General features: G+C 42.5%; 1 protein-coding gene across 1 annotated transcript in view; it reads left to right on the top strand.

The window, feature by feature from the left end:
- The window catches only part of CMIP (c-Maf inducing protein), a 136,090-nt gene that overhangs the window by 94,639 nt on the left and 18,096 nt on the right, over positions 1-23,355 (top strand). Inside the window, exons 4-10 of the mRNA XM_059824829.1 lie at positions 5,893-6,054; positions 7,216-7,257; positions 10,117-10,179; positions 11,637-11,717; positions 15,036-15,139; positions 15,645-15,749; positions 16,998-17,351. Of these exons, the coding sequence (XP_059680812.1) occupies positions 5,893-6,054; positions 7,216-7,257; positions 10,117-10,179; positions 11,637-11,717; positions 15,036-15,139; positions 15,645-15,749; positions 16,998-17,351 (911 nt within the window). The remainder of the gene's footprint in view (positions 1-5,892; positions 6,055-7,215; positions 7,258-10,116; positions 10,180-11,636; positions 11,718-15,035; positions 15,140-15,644; positions 15,750-16,997; positions 17,352-23,355) is intronic.

Here is a 23,355-nt window from a genome sequence, read left to right on the forward strand (position 1 = left end):
TTACTTTGCAGTGGTACTGTCCCAGTGGTATCTGAGCAAAGGACAAACTCTGCGCCTGTGGGAAGTACCTGTGTGGTTGTTCCAGCTTGTGCATTAGTAACAGCTGAACCCACGTCACCACTTGTTGAACTCGTTGAACTCTGTCGGCTTTGAAATGGCGCTGATCCGACTGTTCGGGGGTTCTTGCCCGGATTAGCTGAGATCTCGAGCAAGGTGGTAGACACCGGTGGGAAAAAAATAGGTGAACAAACGTAGACTGAAAAAGGGGGTGGGGAAGATGATGTGATGGGGAAGCACAACAACAGGGTATCAACGTTCAGCTTGTTTGCTACAGCCCCAGTGCATGTCTTCGGTGCTTTTACTTAGGGATGCCATGATCTAGCAATTAGCATGGAGGCTGAGGATCAGAGGGCCTCAGTTCTGCTCTGTTCTTCTTCCATATGTCCTCAAGAAGATCACCTCGGTTTTCTTGCTCTGTTTCTCCTTCTTGCCTTTAATTATCAAGACTGTGAGCTGCTCAGGTCGAAACTGTCACTTGATATATTTATTCAGGGCATAGATTCATGGGTGTCAATCTCAGTGCAATAAATAACGGTGATTTTGTCAGGATCTTTTTTATATGAATTGGCAAAAAATGAAGTGTTATTTAGACCTTAACTGAATGAGAATCAGGAAGTGTCTAGCTTGTAAAGTTTCCCTCCAGTTCTCTGGCCTGTGGCAAGGAGCTTGTGGGCGAGTAAGCCTCGACCAAGGCGACTGCATTCAGAGAGGCCACCGAAGCAGAGAAGTTGATGCACTTCAGCATTTAGCACTGGGTAAAATGAAAAACACAGATAATGCCTTGACCTGAAAACATGGTAGAGTGCAAAAGTTTGCTGCTGCTGTTCTGCAGCTATTTTAGAGAGCAGCGCATTAGTCTGTCCGTGCAAAACCTTCAGAAGGTCATGAAGAGTTTGATTACTGCAGCATGAACAGTCTGAAGTCCCCGATTTGGAAAAGTTTCTGTAATCTCATCCTGGCCCCATCCCTCTGCCTGGAATGGGACTTTCTAGAGACTTAGTCTTTTCAGGTAAGTTACTTTTTTTCTTCGTATTGGTTAATGCTGCAGGTAGGAACTTAGTTCAGAAGGCTTTCAGTGGATCCACCTGGTGATTTAAGCCCTCTCTGGCTATCAGGGAAACGTCTGTTAGCAACAAGCTATTCTTATGTATTTTTCAGAATACTGTGAAGTAAGTGATGCCTGCTAATGTTGAAAGCAGAATATGGATCTAGCTGAGTTCTGGGGATGCCATGCCGTCTTTGTTTTCGTGAGAGTAACGAGTTAATAGACCAAATGCCAGCAGGTGGTGCTCAAGAATACATGGTACAGCTCCTGGGCTCTGTAGGACAAGCCAAGCATGTGTGTTGAACATCGCAAGCAACTCTTCCTGTTTCGTGTTAAGCAGTGTTTTAACAAAATGTTCTGCTGCAGTGGAGAAAACCGTTCTGCTGTCTGCTTTCTATGTTGTGTTTTTTTTTTCCTTTGTACATTTGCATCTAGCAAGAGGCACCTCCATTTTACATAAGTGCCGTCAACATTAAACTGTAACACTAGCTTGGCTCAGCCATCCCCGCAATGAGCTGGGGAGGACCTCTGTGCGGGAGGTTGACCTTTTCCCTTTTGCTGGAACTGCCCTCGTTGCTCAGCAAGAAATAAACAATTGCTGGCACATGCAACCCTCAAAGTCAGCGTACGTTCCTGCAGTAGCTCTAGCTTCTCCAATAAAGAAGCGATTAGTTGCGTGCTGTTGCGCGGTAAAGGGCTGAAGAGCAGAGAGCTAGAATTTAACAGGCTGTTCTCGATTAGGCTTGGCAATTAATTTTTTTAATGTAATGAAGATAGTATTTGCTGATGGGAAGGCGGGTTCCCAAGAGTACAGAACGTTTCCTGGCCACCAGTAGCAAAGCAGGTATGAAATTTGGTCATCAAGAAGGCTGACTTCATCTTGCCCTTTTTGGATCAGGTGCGCCGGCTGCTTTAAGATGTTTCTAACATGAAAGGTCTTGCTAGGGCTGAAAAAGGCAGTTGTTCCATGCCTTCTGATTTTGTGCATTACAGTCCATTTTTCTTAGATGTCAGCTACATCAGTATTATCATTCTTGTCCAAGGAAGTGGTGTGTGAGCAAGGGCTACAGGATGAGGCCATTATGGAATAGAAAAACATATGAAGAGGTTGCTTAAAAAAGCTGAAAGTTTCCTAGGCTCTCCTGAACTTTCTGTCACAGCAGTGTTCAGGAGCTTTTGAGCACTGATGGCAAACCCCACTGTTTACAGATTTTTGTCACATTTGCTTGCTTAATAACACTGGAAAAGTATTTTTTCACATGGCGACTTCAATTCCTCCTCCTCTAAAAGAGGATTGAGACTTTGGTCTTTGGGTTTCTGCAAGACTTAATTAATTAGAGTGATTTGAGAATGAAGGATGCCCTGTCAGTGTTACTTATTTTCCCCATGCTGCTTCTTCTGGGTACTTATTAAATTCAGTGGTTTTGCTTTTAAATCCAGCATAGCAAGATTTTGGAATGATGCTAGCCGTGTGGTTCTGGCTGGTCAGTAACTAGGAGGGTCAAATTCCAAGTTGGCATGTGTTATTTTCACTCAACATAAATTCTTGCAGGAGCTGCTTTTAGTGAAATCCCAGTGAAACTGGATTCGCACACCAGTATTCTTGTACACGCTATTAATGATGAATGTTGTGCAAGTATTTTCACCAACTGAAGGCATCTTTTAGACCTACGTCCAGGGGGAACAAACTCCTTGCATGTGTTGCCATGCCTGTTCTCCGATACAAGTCTTTACCAGGCAGCTTTGCTTTTATGCTCGTGAGTGATTGTTTCTCCTTGCTCCGAAGTCAGCACAGGTAGAATAGAGCAGATGGCTCAGTGTTGGCTAAGTGCTTGCTGATACACAGCAAATTGCTTCTGTAACCGACTGATAGGTTTCAAGCTTTAATTGAGGCTTTCAGCAAAGTGCTCAACAGTGAAAAGCATTCTGCTGAGAAAAACAGCAGCGTAACCATGGGCAAAGGTTCAGGATAGCAGAGTTCAACCCTCTGGGGGATGGCTCCTCTATTTATTTATTTATTTTCTGCCGCTTTCCCACCATCATTCAAGACTTTTGTAATGTCCCTTGCAGATTACAGCTCAGTATATCAGTGCGGCACAGCCCTTTGTGCTGAAAACACGAAGCAGAGACTGATAAGTTTGGATTTTCTGCTTGCGGCAGGCTCAGCGTGTCTGCAAAGGTAGCTGTCCCCTGATGCTCCTTTTGAGTCTGCCTGGTCTGAGCAGCAGCTTTTGTAGGTCTCCCTTGTGTGGCAGGGAGTCCAGCTCCTGCTGTCTTTTCTCTTATGTACGTCAGCATCATCAGAATTTTAATTTTTAATGGTCATCTCTAAAGGGGAAAGGAAACCTCCCTTGCTCCTCCCTCCCCTCAAGCAAGAGCGGATTTGACAGCGGAAGAAAGATATTTGGGGTAGGGTTGTCTGAGCAGCGGCCTCTTGGGCAAGAGGTTTTCCTTCAGCAGCTGTCCCTTAGGCTGAAGGAGCTGCTCCCTGAAATCACGTTGTAAGCTGCCCAAATAAGGGGCAGCCCAGAGCAGGCAGCGGTGCAATAACCCCGTGGTCTGGCTCTCGTGCTCTGCCCGCCCCACTTTTTATCCAGCATTGAATTCTGCTTTGAATTTGATTTCTTCATAGTAGAGGACCAAGGAATAAATTTCAGCATGGAAAATGTATCTGTTGAGCTAGCTTTGTTTAGTGTCCTCAATTAGTCAGAAAGGAGTTGCTTTAACTTACAAAGCTGGCTGCTTGGCTTTGAAGTTTAGATTTTATTTAGTGCTGGAGTGGGTCTAACAAAAAGACCCTAAAAAAAGGCACTACATGAATACGTGAAATTAAACTCTATGATTCAAATTTCCTCAAGAGTCCAAGAAATCTGTGATGATGGTAGCAGTAGTACTGGTAGCTTAAAACCACCGGTGGACCCTCTCTTCCCCAAGGAGCTCAGAAGTACAGAGAGTTTTGCTCAGTTCTGAAATCCCAAACACATTTGATAGCGTCTGCAGTGTGTGTTTTATGTTCCTTTAGCTTTTCAGTGGCTTAAAATGCACTGAAAGTGTGAACTACTGCCAGCGTGCTTTTGTACTTGCATGAATTTAATTAAAAAGATAATTGGATTGCTTTATCAGCCTTTACATGTCAGCCCAGTGCCACCCTCTTCTCCCCCCTCTAACAACGTTTACAAACCCAAGGCATCTGAAATCTGTATTCTCTGTATTGTTCTCTTCTCTCGTGTTTCAGATAGGGTACAGAGGTGACTGTGTTTTCTGTTGAGCATTAGCTCTGCTGCCACGGTGGGGAGGAAGCGGCTGATAAGCAGTGAGGCAGCTTGTTGAGGCGGCTCCCGCAAGGGCTGCCCTGTGCCAGTGGAGGGGGAAATGCTGGGGTAAAAGCTATGTAGCGGCAAATCTCCAAAACAAAACAGAACAAAGCAGACCGACCCTTTGCAAAGTCCTCTGCATTTATTACACTGGCAATATATAGCCCACAATGTGCAGCTGAATCTGAAGCTGCACGACATAGGCAGTTTTCGTGATATCCCTGGAAATGCTGCCGAGGAATGCAAGATCCATTTTTAGTGCAAAACACTGATGTTTTCATGTAAACAGAGAAGTGCCCAGCCTGTGTCATTTAATAAACCTGAGGATGTAGCCAGACTTCTTGACATCCCATTGACCAGAGGACCAGATTCGCATGCAGAGAGGAGCGGAAGGGCATGTGAACTAAACAAAACGCTGCGGTCGTGGTGGCTGCTCTCCGTCAGCTGGCAGAGCTCCTTCCCTGCCAGCTCCGTGGCCATGCGCTGCCTCCAGCGCTGCCTCCAGCGCTGCCCGCTTTGGCAAGCTGCTCCTGGTTCTGGTGCATGCTTCGGGTTGCCATTGGGAGTGGCGTTTTAATGCTTGTCATCGTTTCCTTGAAATTCTAGAGTTTCATCAAGCCACCTCTGGGAATTTAGGAGGGTGGGTTTTCTCTAAAGAATACTATTTATATTACAAAGCAGCCTCTGTTCCAGTCATTTGTGGCAACATGGCTGCTGAGAAGGTAAGAATTGTGTTTTGCTTATCCAGCTGGTCTGTGGATGGGGCAATCGGTGAAATAGCTTGGGCACAGCCAGAAGTAATGCAGGGGCATGCAGAGGACTGGGGCAGGCGGGATTAGGCAGTCAGGAATGCTTTTCTTGAGAGTGGAAATGCTGTTGCATGGAAGACTTGGAGACTTTACAAGGTAGTTTCTGTTACAACTGGAGGGTGACAACACGACTTTTCAGGATCCTTCAAGACAGGAAAAAAAGCCTGTGGGTGTACTGGAATTTTTCGCTTTGATGAAATTGATTTTAATTCATTCTGAATGTGAATTCACCAATTAGGATAAAGTATCTGTAGAATGATGTTTTGATGGCCTCTCTCTCTCTCCTCCTTTCTAAATTACTAACTCCCTTTCAGAGGACCTACAGCTTTGGAAACAGTGTAATAGCAGGTGTGTTATTAGCCTGAGGAATAAGGTGTTTGCAAGAGGAGACAGTGGAAAGAAAGATGCTCTGGAGTATAAAAACTTATTTTAAAATGAGTGAGTCACAGTTTTTCACTGCTTCTGCAGAAGAAATTGCTTTTAGACATACGAGGTTTTCTTTTCCATTGAAATGTTTAAAGTACAGCTTTTCAGCAAACAGAAAAGGCAAAACTCAAAATGCAAAGCAGCCCACTTAACAGTTGCATGTAGGAAGCACATATCCAGTCAGTTTTTTCAAGGGGTTTATAGTGGTGTCAGTCTGACCCTTTCATTTTTCTTGCAGAAAAAGATTTACAAGTACAAGAAGGTGCTCAGTAACCCCAGCCGCTGGGAGGTGGTGTTGAAGGAGATCAGGACGCTGGTGGACATGGCGCTGACGTCTCCGCTTCAGGATGACTCTATTCACCAAGCACCGCTGGAGATTGTCTCAAAACTGCTCTCAGAGGTATGACCTCAGCAGTGCTCTGCAAGACACTGTCACATTTGGACAAGAGACAAACAGTTAAAAGTTCGTGGGTGGTTTTATTTTAACTGGGCTGTCAAAATTCTGCCTTTGAGTCTGCTCGTGACTTCTGCTGACTTGAGTGGAATTTGTACTTCCTGGGGAGAAGAAGAATTTGACCCATGTTAGGTAGATTTCTAGAAACAAAACAAAACACATTCCTCCTGAGGCTTTTTTTGTTGTTGTTGATTATTTATGGTAAATTTATTATTGGTCTGATTCATGCCTTATTTAAAGTCAATGGTAAAACTCCCTTTGACTTCTATTCCGTTGTTTTATTTGACCAATAATTCTTGTAGCAATATGTATATACCAATAAATTCATTGTGCAGCTATTTTATTGGTACCAGTTCTGTCAAAGAAAAATATTTTCCTTCTTCAGAGGTATCTATCCTCCTTTTATAGCATCTATTTCAAATAACTTTTCATGGACAGGAAATATAATGCCAAGCAGGTTTTTCATGTCTTAGTTCTGATGTACAAAGATTTGTGATAAGCAAAAAAGTTGCTAGCTTTTTTTGTTGCACTAGGCAAAGATCTTAGCAACTCACAACTTTGTAAGCTCTGAATGGATCATGCTGCTGAGAAAGCCAAAAGCAGACTCTGTTGCATAGTTGGTAGCATAGGTGACTTCCAGTATATTCATTTGCTTTTACTGGTTCCATGTTTGAAGAATTTCAGGAAAACTGCAGCAGTTAGTTTGCCACCAACAAATGGTAACACCACGACAATCCCTTTATTAATTTTCTTAGAAACATATTTGTCTTGATTTCTTAAAAATGTTTTCTTACTAGCTTTAATTGTCCAAATGATTGAGACCTTCTCTGGCATCCTGGTGTTTGTATGCTCAGCTTTCATGGCTGGGGTGGCTTGAATCTGAAAGTGCTAAGGGAGAAATGGAAGCTTGCACAACCCTCGGAGCAGATAGTATGCCACCTTCTTTAAGAGAATGATTTTAATTTGATTAATTTTATTCTGAAAATAAGCAATTGCAGTCTTGAGCCTTTCTGCTTGTGTCTGGTGGTAGCTAAGAGGACTCTGTGTGCTGATGTGCCAACTCGGAGTACTCTTTGCTCATTCATGTCTTTTATTCAACTCTTTCAGAACAACAGCTTAACCACTCAAGACCATGAGAGCATTATTGTGGTGAGTATCTTTCTGTCAAAATGTGAGGACAAATCTATATTGTTAATGCTTGCCTCTGCTCCAGTAAAGTATGGCAAATATGAAAGCGTTTCCACCAATGCTGGTGAACTTAGGCAGGATCAAACCCATTTGTTCTACTGTTTTTTGTGTGGTTTTGTCATTCATATTTTCCGTTTTCATAGATGAGTAACAATAAATTTCCTTGTCAACTTACATGAAACAGCACAGCATGTTGAGGGTTAATCATCTCCCAAAATGGCCTCCTTACTAGGCTACACAGCATAATGTTCATATCTATATATGTACTTTAAATAGTCAAAAAACATCATTTCCAGATGTGCCCTATAAAACCCTTAGGCTTAGTAGTTTCCTGAGGGGCTAATGCTGCCATATACAGAATGTCTCCATTGCTGATGGTATGTGAGCAAGTGATTGTTTTTGTAAGTGTGGATATGTGTATGTGTCACTGCAGTTTAACCCCCTGCTTACTTGATTTATAAAAATATCCTCTTCAACTGTCTTCTGTTTTGTAGGTTGCATTTATTTAGACATAGAAATAAGTGAATTAAATGGCAGCTTTCTTCCTTGTGCAACAAAATGTAAAATCTCAACAATTTATCAGAGAGGTGGAACTTGGTTCCCCATCAGTGTAATTTAATTTCAGTCACTGGCAATTTCTAGGAGATTTTCTCAGTAATCTAATCTAGAACCTCACCACCACCTGATTGTATCACAGCTCCATGACTCTTTCTGCAACAGGACAAGGTGGCATGTAGCTGCCAGCAGGTGTGACTTGTGTTTAAGTGCTGCTTAAGATACCATTTTAGCTGGAATCAGTCACTGAGATAAGTTTCTGAAGTGGCATTTACTTCTTTTTGAGATCTGCTATAGCTTTCATTTCACTCTAGTGCCGAGGGTAATTCAGGCCTCCAGTTACAACTGGTTGTTTTGGGGGAAGGGTTTTTTAATAAAAGATGTAAAGTGGCCCTGCTGTGAGCAGGGACGTTGGACCAAGTGGGCTCCAAAGGTCCTTTCAGCCTACATTGTTCAGCAGTTCTGGGTGATGGCTTCTTCAGCTCAAGTCCTGCTCTTCTGTAGATTGTGCCTGAACCATTAAGGGGATGGCAGTTTCTGGGCATTCAGAGCTCACTGCCGTTACACAGCTAACCTGTGCTATTCTTAGGAAGCATTGCTAATACTGTGTATTTATGTAGTATCTTAAAAGTACGCAGTGATTTGCCATGCAGATGGAACCAGCTTTCCTCTCTAGATGGTGCTGGCACAGAACAATATTACAACTGATCCCTTCCCAGTAAGGAAGGGGAAGCACACGTTGCCATAACTGGGCAACGCGAGACAGCAAGTTTCTGCTTTTAACCACAGCGCACATAAGGAAAATACAGGCTGTTTTCGTGCTGTCACTCTTCCACACTGACCGTACAGGCAGAGCCGTGACCCGCTTGATAGTGTCTGCTGTGGTTATTCCCTACATTCAGTAAGGACTGGGCTGAAACAATAAAGCTCATTTGTCTTAAGTTGACAACCGGCCAGTTATATCTGTGATGCAGGGATCCTCTGACAGTTACCGGGCAGGTATAAACACTTGGTGATTTTGCAACACATGGCTCCTGTGGTTTGGCAGGTCCTATAGCAAACACTCCAAAAGATGGATTCAAGGAAGATCTTTAGCTCAGGTGTTGGATGGGTAGTGAGGGTATCCTGGTCTCACTGAACAGTGTCGCATTCTCCATCAGTCCACTCTTGCTGGACCACCACCAGAGGAAGAGTGAACAGTTGCAGAAGGATGGCACATGATAAAGAACAAAAACTTCACAAATGTTATGTGTAACCAAAACAGATCTTTGCAGATGTGCTTGGGTTTCATTGTTAAAATTCACATTAATCTTGAACTTTTGGGTGTGAAAGTGGCTATTGTGAAACACAGTCATTGCAAGCAGACTCATCAGGGCTGAAATCCTTAAGGAGATGAGAGGGAGAGAAAAAACCAAAGCAGGCTGCCTTAGTAAAACTCCAGATGCCATCCAGATAAAATATCTGGTGTTCAGTTGTTTAATACAAAATGTCCTAGCTGCTGTGTTTAAAGTCTTACTTTTAAATGGATACTGGGAATCCCTTTAGCTCAAGACTGGAAAAGCCCGAAGGCACCATCACATAGAGAGAATACATTGTTCTAGTACCATTTTCTAATTTACAAAGGAAGTAACAACAACATAAGTTCATTACACCCTCAGTGGCAGGTATGACCTCTAATGTATTTACTGAGCTTAAGCACATTGGTTTGCGTAGCAACAAAGAAGGAATGGTTGATCTCAACTTTCACAAAGTTAGATGCTTGATTTTGATGAATAGGGTCCTCCAAGGTAAGAAGAGTGCTATTCACTTCTAGTGAGTTATTTCTCACAAAAAGAGCTCGAGCTCTTTTATCAAGGACGTGTGTGTGTGTGGTGTTTTTCAGTTTTTTCTTTTAGGGAGATGTTCTAACTGAAACAGCGAGCCAGATTCATCCTTGCTGTTTTACATCCTAAAACAATTGGTCTGCTCCTGTTTTCATTTAAACCATTACAAAAATTGTGCTCCTTTGCTGTGTTTTATGTATTTACACTGATGTAGTTGAAAGCAAAATGTTCCAGAGGATTCATAGCAGAGGTGTGCTTGAGCTTACATGTAATATAAACACACAGTCCACCTCTAATTTCTGTGTTGATGCTCTTGTCCTTCTTTTTTAAAAGTGAGGTGGTTTTGGTTTTTTCCAAGAAAAATATTTCCCTGCAAAATGCTTACTCCAATTGCAGTCCTCTAATTAAATTTTTCTCTCTCTTTTTCTCTTTCTCTTTAAAGGCGATTGCACCTTTGCTGGAAAACAATCATCCTCCTCCTGACCTTTGTGAATTCTTCTGCAAGGTATCAGAACAGCTTTGCTTTCTGAAATTTCGTGTTTGTATATGAGTGTAGTTCTTTGAGGGGATTGTTGTTTTTTTTTTTTTTTTTTAAACTCCCTACCTCATGCCCAAATTGATTTCAGTTTTTGGTCAACAGCCAATGATACTGGAATAGTTAACAGCACCATTATGATAAATAGATCCATATCTTTGGTACATCAGCCTGCACAGTCCTGATACTCGGTGAGAGTTAAAATCTTCAGACTCCCACACCCCAGTCTGGGTACAAGAGATGTCCTACTGCATGTTCTGCTCAGCTAATGCAAAAATCACTGGAGTCACTGTGTTCAGATGAGTTGGTAATGTGATGCAGAACTCAGCCCTAATGGTATTATGTAATTGGGTAATGGCAGTGGGAAAATCATAAAGACCCATCCATCCTTTTTACTGGTAAATCCATGCTTGTCCTGCATTTTGCATCTTTTCCATAAACTTGAGTACTTTGGATTGCAGAGCTTCTGGATTTGAAAATACTCCTTTTCCTCTAGACCTGTTTGTCTTTCAGTTTCAAGTCTGCTTAAATTTGCTTACTGGGTATACATTTGTCAAGTGTTCTGGATGCTGGTTATAATTCCCATCCAGAGTTATTCATCAGCAACTTCTTCCTACAGAAATTAAGTCAAGTTTCAGAAACTCCTCTGACTGTTGCATTTTTATAAGCCCGTCTTAGGGTTGTGTCTAGCCTCGGACTCAAGGCACTTTTATTCCTGTTTTTTTTGCCTTTGGTCTCCATCAGAGGTGGGCGCCTAATTATCTTTAAATGTGTATAGTTGCAGGAAGGGAAACACACTATGGACTTTTCCTCCTCAGAGATATCCAGAACTGAAATGGACAAGACTACTGAGAAGGCTAATGTTATCTTCAAAATTGACCCTGCCTTGAATGGGGGGTTGGACCATATGACCTCCAAAGGTCTTTCCCAGCCTAAATTACTCTGACTGATACATTATGATTGCATGTTTTAGCCTGTGATGGGAGAGTGGCTTGTTGGTACCCTCCAAGATCCACCACAGGTTTTTAGCCTGGATCCCAAGGAAAGGAGGTCTGTGCCATTATGCTGCCTGTGTCTACATATCTTTTTGTTCCCAACCCCTTTACTTTTAAAACTGTTGGCAAGTTTCAACCAAATATGACAAAAGGGATGGAAGTCCCAAAAATACTACATTCCAGTGAGTTTTGTGAGGAATAGGCAGTGGGGAAAGGAACTCAAGTAGTCCATGCGCTCCCACGGTAATCTTCGATTAGATGCCAGCAAATCCATAGGAGAGAGCAGTGTCACAAGTACCCTAATCCCAGGAAAGATTAATTTAGCACTTGGATTTTGTTAATCTGGGGTAATCCATGCATGTGGTGTGAAGCCAGAGGAGACCCATCTTCATGATTTCTTCAGCTCACAAGATGACTTGTTGCTCGTTACAGCACTGCCGAGAGCGCCCGCGGTCCATGGTTGTGATAGAAGTGTTCACACCAGTGGTACAGAGGATTCTCAAACACAACATGGTGAGTGCATGTGTTACGGGAACTTGGTCAGTTTGGAGAAGTTTTGCTGTGATACCTTCTGTAATTAGCAGCTGCTCTATTGCCTGTAATGCACGAACCACTGTGATATCTCAATCTAACTCCCCAGACTGTGAATGCTGCATGTAATTGTGTGTTGCTTTATATAAATGCAGAACTAATAAGTGTTCAGTGGGACTTTTAAAAGGATCTAAGCAAAGCCATGATTTGAGGAACGTTTCTTTTGGCAGCAGTGCCAGGATATGCAGCTCCAGCTCTCTCCCACCTGGATCTTGGCTCCTTATGTACACCCTGCATGCCATCCTTATAGTTATAATGGTTTAAAATCAGAATCAGGACTTTGTTAATTTTGAGCTGAGGCTCTCAACATTTTTTCTTTAAGACACTCCCAGCTCTCTGGATTTTCCACTTTCTTTAGACTCAGGTCCAGTGAGTTCTTACCTAGGTTTCCCGAGTTTCCTTATGCTTTTCTGCTATTCTTCTTCCTTCTCGTTCCAGGAATCGTGTACTCTGTCATTTTATGATTGTTCTGTCCCAGGCTGCTTTGTCTCTTCTCGCTGCTGATCAATTCCTTGCTGGTGATTGAAATAAATGCTAGGAGACTGCCCTGCCAGCTTTGCTCTGTGCACCCCATATAGCAGATTTTTCCCCCCTGACTCTGAAGATGTTCTTACATGACCCATATTCCTTTCCTAAGAGAGGTCTGGGTGTTTACCAGCCCTCCATCCTTTGTGGGGTATTAAGTTTCCTGCCATGGTTTTTAAGTTACATAAAGAAATTTTACTTCACAATGCTGTGGCAGAGTAACAAATACGTAAAATAAAATATTTAAGACAGTTGACTTGGCTGTGATCTTGAGGACGGGTCTCATACCTCTGTAACTACACAATCAACTTCTTTTCACTATTGGATATAATTTTAGAGACCATCCGCTGTCCTGCTGTGTACAGCATGAACCCAGTAGAAAACAGTTCATATTTCTTATTTTTTCAACAGTATTATTATTAAACTCCTTGAGTTTACAGAACTAGGTAGAAAGCCCAAGATGGCAAAAAGGTTGTATTCCTGGCTCTGTGCCTGCACTCGGCAGACTGTAAACATTTTTGAATATTCTGTAGTGTTCAATGAAATATTCTGTAAATGTTATTCTTGGATTCTGGACTGATTTTTTTTAAAGCATCCAGAGCTCTTGAGGGGTCTCAAATAAAATCTAAATGCATAGTGTATTGCTTGTATTTGGTTAGCTTCAGAGAATTGGGTATATTTACTATACTTAACATTTGCAGATTGAAAATCAACATGTCTGTACCGCAGTGTGTAGTCGGAGAATTTACGGTGTCATATATTAACTGAAGTGGATTTGGGCACTTTAGGGCTCTCCAGGGACTTCTGTACTGAATAGTCTTTTTGAGAATGTGTGCGTGCGTGCATGTAAATAGTTATCCTTTCGGGGGACAGTGTTGTTGGCAGTAAACTTCATAACCTTAGGAGGCCCCATGCAATTCAGTGTGCTTAGAGCAGGAGACCTAGCTGTCTGTTCCCACCTTTGCTGCTACTTTGCTCTGTCGTTTTTGATAAGTTCATGACAAGTTTTGTTCCACAGTTTCCCACCTATAAAATGGGGAAAGAGTGCTTAATTTATCTATCATTTTGAAATCTCAAAAGCATAAGGATAGCTTTTTGTCTTGCTGATGCTACCAGTTACGTGCAGGACTGGAGACTATTGTATGCGGAGTTGTTTGGGGAGTGCTCAGCAACTTCTCAGTACCTTTTGGATTTCAGCTGTTTGTAGACTCAGCCCAAATGTTTGAATATAAGCACTATTGGTTGGGTTACTTTTTTTTTTTTAGCAAACAGTATTGATACTGTGTCTTGTTCTGTGCCTGGTATGGTGACAGGGCATCATATTATATTTAGAGGGATATTTTATTTTAGAGCAGTCAGCAATGACATCCTCTTTATGATCTCTTGGACTTTTGTTCTAACTTCAGTTAGGACACCTACACGGGTTGAAAAATGTCATAAACAAATTGCAGCTGTGAAAGCTATCTTGCAGGCGGTATTCATGAAATTAAATGGCACCAAATGATACACGAAGCACATGTGGTCCCATGCCCTTGAACCAAGTGTTTTTGCACCTGCCTAAAGGAGTTGTTAGAAGTTTCATGATTTTAATTGTAATACCAGCTGTGGAATCACCCACAGTCCCTTTGCGGGGTGAAGTTACCAGGTGGGCATTCAGTACTAGCAAAGAGTGACACTTAGACTTGAAGGAGACATGATTCTGCCTAGGCTTGCATTCACATTTTTGGTAATTTTCTCTGTCTGTAAAACCTCTGAGATGTTAATATAGGTTGTGCTATAGAAGTGCCTGAAACCAAAATAACTAACAGAAGGTTTCAGTGCTTTGGGAGTGTATTTTCCCTTTTACAGACCATCAGTTCATTACCACTTGTAGCATTTCTTTAAAATTTCAGTTGCCATTTATTTTTTCAGGATTGCTGCTCTTCCACAGCCAGCTGCTTGAGAGATAACTGGGAGGGCTTGTTTGTCCTCGGTGTTCACCGCTTGGAAATGTAGCTTTGTAGTTCTGTAACACCTGTGTAATAAGGTTACACCTGTGTGAACGTGAAGAAATGTGCTGTGGAATAACACTCCCCAGACAGCAGATTTTACTCCTTTCACATCTAAAAATAGCAGGCAATGTGAGGAGATGCAGGATTTCAGTTAGCAGGTGCCTTTCCGACTGCAGGATTTAAAGAAAGTGACTGTTGAGCTCACCTGTCAAATTCACTTTGTAGCTGGAGTAAAATCCCTGGAGAAAGAACTGATCTCTGGTTTTATGCTTGATCACTTATTGATCGCATGTCAAAAAGATTTTCTCTAAAACCAGACTAGATATGATGTCAAACATGGAAGTAAAAAACTATTATTGAGTTGCACTTCTAAAAAACTGCAGTTATGAGTGGAGGCAAAAATGCAAACCAACAAAAAATGCATTTAAAAATAAAGGTGTATAAAGTGAAGTGTACAAAAGAAATGTTAAGTGCATTAATTTTCCATTAAACACGTCTTTTGTTTCAAGGTGGGTATGGGGAAAGAGGAGAATTGGAAAGCATGTCTTTATTAGGGGGAAGAACATTACTTCAGCATGCTGTGATACTGTGCTCTTGAAGCTGTCAGGATAATAACAAAGTGAATTTGGTTGTGTTTGAGTTGATTCCTTTTGAAAACCCACAGTTTTGATGGACATTGCAGGCATGTTTCACCATCTTCACTGAGTCTCTCCTTTTTGGACAGGATTTTGGGAAGTGCCCTCGGTTGCGGCTGTTTACTCAGGAGTATATTCTGGCTTTGAATGAGCTGAATGCTGGAATGGAGGTGGTGAAGAAGTTTATTCATAGGTTAGTTACATTTAATTTATGGCGTATTTCCAGTCCTGTGTACATGCTTCACTGTGTTACTTCTTCCAGCCCTGCTCATCTCTTTACTGGTTGTTGAGAGTAGCTGGTGATTTTTGGCAAAGAGCAAATATGGCTGGGGTTTTCTGCCTAGTTACACACTGGAAGCAAATGGACTTTGCTGTGTGTACATTCTTTTCTTACATTTAGACTCAGAGCCTCTACAGAGAGATTCCCATTAACGTCAGACCACATAATGCTCAGTCATGTGTGAGATTTTGGGGGGACAGTAGAGATACCACATCAAATAAACTGAGGATGCAGCTTAGCCTTATTCATAAATAGGGCCATTGGGTAGGGATTTACAGGGTTAAAATAACTCTCTGTTACGGCCCTTCTGAAGACTCCCCAAGGCTGTCTGTCCAGTTCTGGCTCCCCATTCTGTCTGACTGTTTTTGCCTACAGAAGTCTTCCTCACAATGATGTCATCTTGGTTTTTGTTTTTCAGCATGCATGGTCCAACTGGACAATGCCCCCATCCCCGGGTGCTGCCAAATCTTGTAGCTGTCTGCTTAGCAGCCATTTATTCGTGTTACGAGGAATTTATCAACAGGTCAGTATGAATTCCCAGCGGACTGCATGTTACTCACTTCCAAACCCATAGCATCTGTAAACAAGATTGGTGTGAGCATGGGTGTGGGTATGTCAGAGTGTGTCTTCGTTCTCACTCTGCCCACTGCTAGCGTTACATGTGGCAGTTCTGGTCAATCACATGCATGTTTTTGTAGGTATTTGACTATTTTTGTTACACTTTGTGTGCTTGAAAACCTGAAAGATGCTGAACCTTCCATTCACTTGTACTCACTGTGGCATGTTTTGAGGCAGTGAGCATGGCAATCTGTTATTGCACATCTTTGGCTCCCGTGCTTGAAAATGGGGGCAGTGCTGGTGATGCAAGGAGCTCGGCAGTTCCCAGTACAGAAGTACTGCAAGCTGCAGTAACTTTGAGGATGAAGCTCAACAGCCAGCTGCATGCTGATCTTGGCCGCTGTTGAGATACTCCTCTATGGCAGACTTCAGCCATAACCCGCCTTTTTAGGCCTGCAGAAGATAAGAGTGCTCCACAAGAGCCTCTGGGAATTAAGCACTACCCAGAGCAGTGTCCGTTTTGCTCCTTTTCTGGCACATGAAGTGTGTGTTACATGTAAAGCAAAGGGAAGGGTGAGATCTTGAAGAAGGGGTTGTGTGTAAATCCCTGTGTATCTACAGATTTGAACCTGAGCTGGTTTCACAATGCTGTCTCCGTTATTGTGGAAAATTTTGATTCCTGACTTACCGCAAAATAGATGCTGCAGTTCTTGACACATGAGCCAGTTTCCAGTAGGCACTGAGGGTTCCCCTCGGCTATGTTTCCTGTTTGTTTATACCTATCTGACTTTCTTCATGGTGAAGCATGGACAGGGGCTGCTTAGTGTCCAACAAAAATTCCAGACGCAAGGGCTGCAGACAAATGTCTGGGCATGTCCTGTAGCCAGATACATACTTGGGCATGGATTCTGTTACAGCTTTGCACAACTTGGATGGGAAGGTTCACCTTTATACTAAACTGGCATGTCAATTAGAGTAATGAAAAGCTCAAATCTTTGTAGAATAGGGGCTGCAGAACAGTCCTATTGGAGCCGTTTAATGTTTTTAATTGATTTCAGTAATCGGATTACACAGGAGAAAGCAATCTGGTGGGCTGGGGTGAAATGCAGTGGGAAATTGCAAAAGATCTTCACTTCTCAGTGTTGCACTCTCTCTCCCGCTCTCTGCTGTTATGTCTGTCTGTTGAATTTATTTGCTTATTTTTAAAATTCAGTCGAGACAATTCGCCGAGCCTGAAGGAAATTCGGAATGGCTGCCAGCAGCAGTGTGACCGAAAGCCTAATCTCCCCCTCCGCCTTCTTCACACAAGTCCTGACCTGGTCTCTCAAGAGGCCACCTTGACTGAATCCCGTCTCAAACCAGTTATTGTCACTTCAAATGAGATCCACGTGGAAGTGGAGCGCAACAACACAGCTAATCAGAAGATGACAGCCAACGTTGGCAATGACAGCGAGCCCAACCTGATTGACTGCTTGATGGTCAGTCCTACCTGCAGCACCATGAGCATTGAGCTGAGTGCTCAGGCAGACAGGATCCTTGGCTGTTATGTTGAAATACTCAAGATGCTGTGAGTAACTACTTTAAACAGCTTTTTGAACAATGTCATCTTAACAATGGGGGGCTTTTCCCACAGGCCTGTCATCTTCAACATCTGTGGCCAGCAAGCGCATTGTTATAAATCTAACTCCAGCTCTAGAGTCCAGCCCTTGAAAAAGACATCTGTCACTGCCAATACATTCTAAAAATAGCATTAGGAAGATGAAAACAGAAAGCTTACTTGTACAGTGAGCCTCAGGCATATTACAGAAGACCGGATGTTGTTGCCGGTGGTTTCTGTTTTGTTCTTGCCCACCAAAAAAAAATAAAAAATATCCATTTGTCTTCTCCAGGGCTCTTGGGATTGCCCGAGACAGAGGTAGAAAAGGCAGGTCTGTTCTAGGCTCAGTGCCTGTGCAGTGGTAGGCAGTGCTTCGCCCCTGGCTTCAGCAAGAGTTGGATGAGGTCAGTGTCTTTCACTTAGGTGTTCTCCCTTCACATGTTTGAAGCTTTATGACTTGTTCAGATTTACTTGTATTAGAGTGGAGCGTCTGTCTGTTGACCAGTTGCTTTGGTACAGCAGACCATGTATTAGTGAATGAATGCTCAAATAGCTTTTACAAAATCATGGCTCTGTGGTTTCCTGGGAGGAAAAGCCTCCGAATATCTTCAAGAGCAATATAAAATAAAAAGTTCTTTGGGAAAAGCTTGTTTTTCTCCTGGATAAATAAATGAAAAGGAGTAACACAGAAGGTGGACTGCAGAATGGAAGCTTGTAATAGAAGCTTCATTAAATTTGACAGCCAGCTCTGCTACTGTGTTACAGTATGTCTTTGGGCAAACTGTTGTATTTCTACATTGATTATTTTTAAACAATGTAAGGCTTAATGAAGTTAGAGATGAGTATTTTACAATACAAGACACAGTGGGTGAAATTTGGACTCTGCTGTAAACCAGGAGCATGTGGCTACAATGAAGTGAAATGCAAATCTGGGTGTACGCTCTTGAGGAATTAAATGAAGTCCAGCTACCGTGATGGAGGATTTTGTGAGGTTTGTCCCACATTTTCATTTTTTTCAAAATGCATAGTACTGATTTTTAACATAATTCTTTCACGCACTGCAGAGCTGGCTTGCAAATACATACATAAGCACACAGTGAGAACTGGAGACAGGACAGGTGAATCCAAGATACTGTTCCCATTGGATTCTTGAGCAGGAAGTTGCTGAAGGCTAATTTTATCCTCACCCCCGTCCCCCACACTCCCACCCCAGCCCAGCCTCTTCTGCCTTTAAAAGTGTTTGCATTAAAAAAGCACAGCATCTGACCTTACTGCATCTGGTGGCTTCTAAGTCTTTACGCACCCAGGTGCTGCATTAAACACATGGTGTGTTTATTCCCGTCCCCTTGACTCTAGACGTTTTCCATAAACACTATGAACTCTGTCAGTCCTGATGCTGGCTTGGATGCTGACTCACTAAGCATTGACGGTTTTGGTTTCATCATGCAGCTGACACACACTTATAAACAAATTCACGAATGGGCATGTTCTTCCTCACAGTCTCTCCACATTTTAAACATTTGATATGCCAGGACTCAATTCCCATATAATTTTCTACACCAAGAACTCTTATTTCACTCCATACCTTAAAATAACATAATTTTTTGATGTGTTTGCTGTCTTTTTAAAAATCAAGCTCTTCAATAGCAACAGTGAAAATGGGAATCTGTTATTGTTACCACACAGGTTGTAGGTGTGGAGCAGCTTTGTGCCCTTTTTCAGCTTATACAATGGTAATTCTATAGGGTGAAACCCACCGGATGTGTATAGTGAAGGACCAGCGATACTACAAAATTGGTCCAACTCTCCTCAGAAATCACAACCTATGAGAATACAGGGCAGTTCCTAAGGCAGAGCCATGGCTGGTATATATTGTAGCTCCACTGATTTGGGTTTCCTTCCGTTCCTATTCATCCCTTGATTTTTTTTTTTTTTAATTTTTTTTCTTTTTTGGACCTGAAAGCATTAATGCAGAAGTGAGTTCTGCTCCTGATTCTGCCACTGGCTTACTAGGAGATTTTAGATAAGTCGCTTCTTTTTGTGTCTCAGTTCTTTTTGTGTCCTCAGTTCCTCAAAATCCTCAAGATTTTGAATGTTATTTTTTAAACTCTGAGACCAGTGATGGAAAAGCATTGTAGAAGGGCTAGTTGTTATTAAGAAAAATGCAAGATAATGTTGTTGTGGTCCTGATTCCTTGCATGCTCAAACTCTTCTTGAACAAAGGCTTTCTGATGCACTAAATACTATTACTGTACTTTGAAAAACTGAGAATATGAAGAAAGAGACTTGAAGAACATGCCAGTAGGAAGAAAACATTAATTATAAACCAACTGCTATCCAGGAGCTGAGCTCTCAGCGGGCAGTCACTGAAATAATGTTCTTATTAATAACAGTGGTAAGCCAAACATAAATAAGTTGCTTAGCATTGAATTTAATTGTTCTTTTAGGTGTCTGACTCAAGATCATCATCAAAACAAGAGACTTACCAACAATGATATCTTTTTTACATAATTAACTTAGGGCAGCAGGGAGTAATTTATTTAGGCAGATTTTAATTATTGGAAGTCTAGCAAATAAGAATTCTTAACAGTATCTTCAGCAGAGGACATTTTATTGTTCACCTAACTCCTACACAATACTTACTTTTTTTTTGAAAAAAAAAGGCATTTCTAATATTGATAAAAATGTAACAGCAATTACTTAACAGTCGCTGTAATACCTCACTTCTGGCACAGAAGGCTACATGTGCAGAGTAGAAAGTTCATCTGTGTGGTTGTTATCATAGCACCAAGAACGTCTTTGACCCTTTTTCTAATGTAATTGAGTAACAGAACACAACTATTGCATACTAAAGGAAAACAGAAAATCATGGTTTTAAAGAAGCTGGCAGATGACCCGAAGTCTGGGCAGATTTTAAAGGAGACGCAATCTCTAGTGGAACATGGTATTTTTGTCCTGCACTCAAAAATGGATCAAACTTCTGTGTCAATATTCTGCAATGCATTCTGGACTCTGATAGTGTTATTGATGCCAGTCAGTGCCTCTTGAATGCTGCAAGTCTTAAACTGGTGTGTAGAAAATGCACTAAATTAATTGAAAACTTTCTGTTCATCATATTAAATTAGAAGCTCTGAGAGCTGCTTAGCCTTGTTCCGCTCCTACTTGCATGTTAATGTTTCCATGCATTAGAGAATTTCTTGTACAGCCAAACTTGTGCTTGAATGGCACAACTGCGGTTAGAGAAATTTGCAGTAAAAGGGGCTGTGTGTCCTCTTCTGGATAACTTCAAAGTCTGTGTGTAACCTGAAGGACCCCACTGACTCCCCTGGCAACACCCAGCGTATGGGGGGAACACTTGAACTGTGCCTGTAGTGAAATCCGGATCAACAAATAGCAACCTAAACTGGCTGCAAGAATAGACACCTCTTAGGGAGGCTGTGGCTGTGATGATGTAACGTAAGCTGTCACCCTTTGTCTGTGTTATTTTTCGTTTCCATGGCTGCCTGTAGCGACAAGGGTCCTTCCAGATGCCCAAATACTTGTACCCCACTCTGGGGGCTGTGTGACCAGGGTAGAGTCGGCTCCTTTGGGCAGACTTGCGTCGCTGTTCCCTCATGCTGCCATGCCAACTGTGAGCAGTGGAGGCCTTTTCTGTTCTCAGCAGCCAGGACAGAACCTTTCTAGGGCCTTTCAACGATGCTAAATTTTCTTCTTTTGGAAAAACAAACAAGCCCACCTCAGAAGAAAGCTGAACGTGAAAAGACACCCCACTGTTTTGCAGGTAGCAGGTCTGTGCCTTATATGACGGGGTCTGATGGGGCTTTTTTGTAGCCTACCCTGGAGCCCTGAGCTAAACCTTGTGTCATGCTATTCAGAGGAGTTGGACCTACGGCCAGGGAAAGAAGGGGTAAGGTACATGTCTGGGGGGCTTGGTCATCTTATTATTATCTGGTAACAGAGGAGTTACTGAAAAGATTTTTGATCTTGTCAAGCTTCTCAGTCTGGAGAAACAAGCTGCTTCCAAGTAGTTGCTCCTTGTCTCTTTATTATCCTCTGAAAACAGAGGACTGGGGGCTTGCAGTCTCTCGGTGCTAAGACCGACAGCTTTCCAAATGCAAATGCCCACTGGAGCTTCCCCTGCCTTCTCTGCATTCCCCAATAGGTCAGTGGCATGCTCTGAATATCCCAAGTGGATTCTCTTATGTCATGTTTATCAGGGTTGCCCTGGGCTGCTAATATGTTTTGGATTGTTTGTGCCGCACATGACATATGGGCAGGTTTTCATTTTGGTGAAAGGTGATCCCGGGGAAGGAAAATGTATTATGTTGGCAGGCCAATAGCAACGATGGCCCAAAGGCAAAGTCACTGCAGTCGGGGATTATTTAATTATTACGGTTGGCCAATTTTGTGGCCGATCCCCTAAAAAAGGTTTCTGGGTAAGTAAAGCTGTGTGCAGTAGCAGCTGACTGCTCTGACAGCCTTCACCCGCTTGGCACCCTGACCTCCAGCCTAGCACACGCTTCCCAGGAATCCATAGATCGGCCTGCACGTTGACTGCTGTGCTACTCACCTAAAATTGTAAATCCTGCAAAAATCAGAGCCAGTGAGTACATCAGGGCGTCTTTCTCCCCCTCTGCTTTTAGAAGGCCGATCCTGGGATTTAAGCTGTGTGATGAGTGTGAGCGTTCAGCCCAACACCCTTTGAAGAGCTCCAAAGGGAGTTTGTCACAGGCACTCTCCCGAGTTCTCCCTGTAGCTCTGTGCTCCCTCCTCCTCCTGGCATGGCCTCTTTGTCTGGCTCATTGCGGTGGTTGTTAACTGCAGCCAGAGCTAATCTGTCTCCCTTTCTTTCCCTGCTTCAAACACTTCTGTCTTGTGTTAGAGCTTTGAATGGCCAAGGGGAAAAAAAAAAAAAAGCAACTGTCTGAAATGAAAGAAGAGTGCAGATGAGATGAGCACAGACAGAAGGAAAATGTTTTTGAAAAGGGAATAGGTGGGAGGAGGAGAAACACCGTAGGCTTTTAATAAGTAGTTTAGTTTTATTCTTGTGCTATGTTTGTTTCATGTTTCCTAGCTCAGATTGAAGGGATTACAGGCTGTGTAGACTTCATGTTCAGGTCCCACTCATGTGACCAAACTCTATATATTGCACAGGAGAGCATTTTCTTTCTTTCTTCTCCTCCTAGGAAAACAGGCTGTGGTTTATTTTCACTGTCCTCTCACAGACTGCTCTGCAAATGGATGCCATACGTAACTCCCAGCTTCAAGAAAAGTCAGAGTGATACTGTCCAATTCTGTCTGTAGTGCTTCACTTGGTCTCAGTCTATTACAAAGCAGCTTTTTTTTTCCTCTTGCGACTTCCTTTGAAGATCAGACATGAAAAATTGATTGGTTCACATTATTACTAATCACAACTCTCCAGATTGCTCAAGGAGGAGTTTTAGTGGTGTAACACTTAACCTGAGATGTCATGGGAACTAAGCCTCAAGTGGCTATCAGCTTCTAAACTTCTGTTAGGAAAGATTTGTAGGTGCTGTATCTCATGTGATGTGAAATACCTTTAACACCTTTGAATTTCCTAACTCAGCCTTTCGACTTCCTGCTCAAAAATCTGCTCCTATAGTTGTTTGCATCTACCGATAAAAATGTGTCATTTTTAGAGTAAAATTAGCTACTGGTTTAGTAGGCATTTCAAAAGGGTATGTATATTTAAAAAAAGAAAAAAACGTGCTCATTAGACTTGTCAGTTCTTTGAGGACCCAAGCGCTGGCACCGAGGCCCATGCATGTGCTCTCCAGGGCCAGCGTTCAGGCTGCTCCCAGAGGTTGCTTGCGAGAAGTGGGGCTGTGATTCGGAGGGTGAGTTGAGGCTCGGGCACAGCAGTGATCCAACGAGGACAGCACTGCAGGACTGACTGCTTCTGGGGATGTAAATGGTAACAGGAGGAGCACACAACATCTTGAGTACAGAGAGA

The sequence above is a fragment of the Gavia stellata genome, chromosome 15 (assembly GCF_030936135.1).
Source record: "Gavia stellata isolate bGavSte3 chromosome 15, bGavSte3.hap2, whole genome shotgun sequence".
NCBI classification, from domain to species: domain Eukaryota; kingdom Metazoa; phylum Chordata; class Aves; order Gaviiformes; family Gaviidae; genus Gavia; species Gavia stellata.